The sequence below is a fragment of the Sardina pilchardus genome, chromosome 15 (assembly GCF_963854185.1).
Source record: "Sardina pilchardus chromosome 15, fSarPil1.1, whole genome shotgun sequence".
Lineage (NCBI taxonomy): Eukaryota > Metazoa > Chordata > Actinopteri > Clupeiformes > Clupeidae > Sardina > Sardina pilchardus.
The window spans coordinates 4,281,295-4,286,236 of NC_085008.1; the positions used below are offsets into that span (position 1 = coordinate 4,281,295).

Genomic DNA, 4,942 nt, shown 5'->3' on the forward strand with positions numbered 1-4,942 from the left:
GCATTTGCAAGCATTTTAAAATCATGGGTCCAAATGGACCCGCTAACACCACAGGTGTAAACAGCTTTCTAACACAATAGAAGGGTTAAGACATTAGCAGCAAACTAATGCATAAATTGACTACAAAGGACATTCTGCAATGAGAATTCCTCATCTGCTTTAGTAATGCAAAAGGCTGGCCTTACATTAACCAGCATATAATTGTGAGCTTGTGATATTAGTATGATTGTACTCACCTTCTCTGTGCAACACCAGCAACATTTACTGGACTGGGGGATTGCCATTTGGTTTTGTATGGTAAGCTTCAGGAGATTGATGTGTAATTGTATCAGCTGTTTACCAAATGTTCCCAACTTTAACCACAGGCATGCCTGCTTCCGGTCTGATGGACAGCCATGACTAGTAATGGTTCAACTGGGGTAAGGAGAATATAATCCATTATCTAACTTTCTTGCGGATTTACTGTACTACATGTAGATCATTGATCGCTCTGACAGGTACAGGGCGGCACCATTCTCTGGTACTAAATAGATTTCACAAACTTTACCCCTTCCTCCCAAGCGGAGTTGTAAAAGTTCAGCAATAACAATACATACAGTTTCTTGTGAGTTAATTTTCGTATTGTGCCTTACTGATCTTATTTATTTTCAAATAAAAGTCACATGTGACATACCCTTACTGAGATGTTTCTGATAATGCTGTTATATGAATTCAGGATGTTCATCATGTGTGGTGACAGTGGTGGTGTTGTTCAAACACAGCCCCAAGACAAGGGTTCAGTATAGTATGACCACAAGAGGGAGACATTCTAAACAAGTTCAGTTTAGGCTACCTCCTTGAGGCGCTGTGACATTATCATCCAGAATAATCCTTCAGTGCAAAGGTAGTGCAAACGGTTCATGACCAATTTCATTATTTCAGGTGGTATCATATTGAGGTCCAACAACCAATCGCAATCACTGAGCAAAATAATGGCATACAACTTTGAATATTCATCATGTTGTTTTATTATTCTATTAAGAAATGAATTGTACTTATACCTACATGAACAACAACCTTGGAGAACTAGGGGTTAACGCTCATCAGTTTTGAGGGCTGAAGCAATGTAATATGTTTGTTCACTTTTTCTAGGCATTTCCTATTGGATCCATGTCATTTGGGTGATGGATGAGATGTAAAATGTGTTTCAGCTTGTAAGTGATTGAAATGAATGTACTGTTTTTGGGGCTATCTACCAGGATGAATCTATGCATGTGTTCATGATCTTCCGGAGGCTGTTTGTCGTTCCACTTTAGTTCTGTTCAACCCATTTCTCCCGAGGAAGTAAGTGTCTTGTCATGCTGTCCATCAGTCCTCTGGCTTGGTGATCACACACAGTACTTCCAGAAACAGGCTGTAATAAGAACAGCATTGTTTAATATTATCATATCATGTTCTATTACTGGTATCCGTATTTGAACAAAAACAGCACAAATCAAGATATTCTCAACGCACTGACCTTCTTCTCTTTTGCTATGTTCTTTTCCATCAGCCCTTGAGATGATCTGCCTCTGCAGCTGGAAAGTCATGTTTAAACCCATATGTGAATCATAACATGCTTCATTCCAGCATAGAAATAACCAGTAGTTCAAGCCTTCTGCTCAATTACTTGTCTGTCTCCCTCTAAAGTCATTGTTAAAGCAAGTAGCCTTTACAGCCACGATGTCTCTAACCAGGAAGCATAGTTAGGGGGACTGTATCCATCATTTGAAGGCTCAGCAGTGTTCATCGTTTATCATAGGCATTGGTAAAGCATTCAGCAGTCGTCCACACATCTTTTAAATAAGGAAGCATGAATTACTTCCATTATACATTACTGTAATGATTACCAAAAGATATCAATCAATTCATAAAAACATGTGTTTGTTCTAGCTTCAAGAATTTCATATCTCATTCAATAATTTGCAGTGTAAAAAGTAAAGTAGTCACCTCCTCTAGGTCCTCTTCTTTGCCAGACAGTTCAAATTCTGTAGGAATTTTAAACCATCACAATTATGTGTACAAAGTAGAATGTTGTAATATGTCCAGTTTGTGATCTGCGAACAGTTCGTTTACAACTATAACTGAGGTCAAGTTCAATCTTACCCAAAGCATTTCTGTCAATTGGCTCCAAGGTTTTCTGCAGCAATAATGCTAGAATTTTTTGCTGGATGTCTGCCTTGTTTTTGTGGGGTAAAACCTGGTTTTCTAGTCATAAAATGAGAGAAACAGAGGGCAGAGAATGTTGTTTTGCTTCACGCAAACTATATCCATCATGCCATTTATCTGATAGTCAATTTACCAATCTGCCAATTTACTTGCTTCAGGTTAATCTAATGAGCATGATGCAAGATATTTGATCCATAAAAGCAATTTTAAATGGAATAGACATTTCTTTCCCGAAGTTTAGGTGAGTTGAAACGCCTTTTCCGATTTGATGGCCTCAAGGTAAAAGTATGCTAATACTCACCAGGGGCCAGGAGGCTTCTTGCTTGTACACTGACCACTCCGAACAGCGGTAGTATGACCAGGACACCAAGTAGGAGATTTACGGAGATAACCCTGTCCATCACACCAGCTAGATTTCCCAACAGAGTTCACCTCCTAACACCCTGGCTCTCTTTTGCTGCAGGAGCATCTCCAACAGTTTCTTTTTATCAAACACAGAAAGAGGGAGGAGTCTTTCCTTTCCATCAATAAAGCCAATGTCATAAAACTGACCTGTCTTGACTGAAGAGGAACCAACACACTCCCTGACAGAGACATTATGATCTCAGACTTGACTCTTAAGTCTGAATATTGTATCTGACATCGCCTGAGTTGTAAATTAGGGGTATGGGGTAACACAGTATGCTTTTAGCTGTGTCTATTAAAGTGTTCCTGGCATGTATTAATGTCTTCTATTTTAATTAGCTAAAGGTGACGTTTGACGCACTAAACATGTAGGGGACATAACTGTCACCTTTGCCATAAAGGCAAAGACCGCCATCAAAGGGCATGCTTTGCTGTCTGGAAAATGTGTGTCCCATTGTCAGTGGTGACACAGCGTAGCTGTTATTAGAAAAAAAAAATAGATCTCTGCCTTTTAAATTGCCTCAACATGACACATGACTTATCCTCTTTGATAAAAGGAGTCAATGACCGAGTCAATGACAGGAGTCAAGAGTCTGTTGATGGCTATATAGGTGCAGTGTCATATTGGTATTCTGGCCTGCATACTCTATTAGTTTGCTGTTTTGATGAATCTTCATCATCAATGAAACTTCAATGAAGGGTATAAAAACTTTGTAAAAAAAAAAATAACAATACCTCTGGGTATAATAACTTCAAAGGAAACACAATGTTCTTAAATATTACTATGAAATTCAAATGCATGGTTTCCCTCTTTCAGTTATTTTTTCATATTTTAGTTTTTTGACGTTAGGGGTTGGAGCAACCTGCGACCTGCAGATGGAGAGATGGTCCACGTGCTTCTCCAGGCAGCTGAAGAGCCTATAAGAGGCCTGTGGTCGGCTGTATACACTGCACTCCGCTCCTCCGCCAGAAACACCAGTATAAGTATCCTTTTTTGATCCCGTAAGGGAAATTCATTCTCTGCATTTAACCCTATTTAACCGAATTAGTGAACACACAGTGAGGTGAGTCACTCACTAACCCAGAGCAGTGAGCTGCCTGCCCAACAAGTGGCACTCGGGGAGCAGCGAGGGGTTAGGTGCCTTGCTCAAGGGCACTACAGCCGTGGACTGGTCGGGGATCGAACTGGCAACCCCGAAGCCCTAACCAGTAGGCCACGGCTGCCCCATGTCAGCCTCTGATCTGGCCAGTGAAATAAAGGTACAGTACGCTCAACCAAAAAGGCTGATGCATAATCCAGAGGATGGTCTGTGAAGAGGCTATACCTGCTGCTGCTGCTCCCAGCATAGTGTTGGGGTGGTCAAGCCTACAAGAGCCAGCATGGATCACTGTCAGTAAATGATCCACCTGCCAAGCACCCATGACTGACTTCAGGCAGGGACAGCAGGCTGTCTCCTGATCCCAACACATTAATGACAGGATAGAATGAGGTACAGGTAGTCACTGGCAAACTCTGAGTAGGACAACCATGCTTCATATTACTTGAGCAGAGCTTGGAGCACCACCATCAAGACTGGGAGCAGCATCAGGACCACGGGTATCGGTACCAACGGCAGCATCAGGACCAGAGCTAGACTGAGGAAGCTATGAGCAGGGATGATGATGGTGATGGTCTGTGGCGTGGTCGTCGCTCCAACGTGAAACGTGAAATCATTAAGAAATGTGAACAGATATGATATGATCATGATAATAAAGGTGATTCACTTCATATGTCACCGTAAGAAAACACTTAGGCCATCTCACAATAAAACCTGGCTTAGCCTATATCTGAATGTGGGATGACTGAATTATCTCACACAGAACTATATTCTTTTTTTCAACAAACTCTTGCTCATTCTCTTACTTTTACACACCCCTGGTAGTTACATTTATAGGCCTAAGTTATAGTACCATAGTCGACATTGATTTGATTTGATGACCATCAGGGCCCTTCATTAGGCCTACTCAGCTACATGAAAAGGTCCAAAACAGTCATACAGTTTTTAGCGCCAACTGCAGCTGGGTAGGAGGACTGCCAGTTGGAGGTAGAGTGTAATGTTGTCAAAAGTCATACAGGTTCTTGACTGCTTCCATGCTATCTGATGGATAATAGTTTCCCCTGTGTCCATGCTATCTTTATTCTGTAGCTCTGGGCGACGATTGGTGACGCGTTTCTACAATGAAGAGCAGCGAAATTGACCCACAATGCTATCCGTACCAACTTTTCCACCCTTGCAGTTGCAGCCGGTCGCAGCCCTCACGTGAATTGATAGCCTAAACACACAGCTGCTGGGGAGGGAAGGGGGCGGTC

General features: G+C 41.7%; 1 protein-coding gene across 1 annotated transcript; it reads right to left on the bottom strand.

The window, feature by feature from the left end:
• Positions 1–1,009: 1,009 nt before the first annotated feature.
• Positions 1,010–2,625, bottom strand: uts2d (urotensin 2 domain containing). Its single transcript, XM_062556927.1, has 5 exons — positions 2,489–2,625; positions 2,125–2,226; positions 1,969–2,006; positions 1,499–1,556; positions 1,010–1,393 (listed from the first exon to the last, which is right to left on the bottom strand). The coding sequence occupies exons 1-5, from the start codon at positions 2,586–2,588 to the stop codon at positions 1,368–1,370; spliced, it is 324 nt and encodes a 107-aa protein (XP_062412911.1). The 5' UTR covers positions 2,589–2,625; the 3' UTR covers positions 1,010–1,367.
• Between the last annotated feature and the right edge of the window lie 2,317 nt (positions 2,626–4,942).

Bases quoted from the DNA above. Each gene is read 5' to 3' on its own strand.
- uts2d (XM_062556927.1), bottom strand. From the start codon at position 2,588: ATGGACAGGGTTATCTCCGTAAATCTCCTACTTGGTGTCCTGGTCATA. The intron at 2,007-2,124 runs GTAAGATTGAAC...AAATTCCTACAG, and splicing joins AATTGACAGAAATGCTTTGG to AATTTGAACTGTCTGGCAAA. The intron at 1,394-1,498 runs GTCAGTGCGTTG...TTCTTATTACAG, and splicing joins ACATAGCAAAAGAGAAGAAG to CCTGTTTCTGGAAGTACTGT.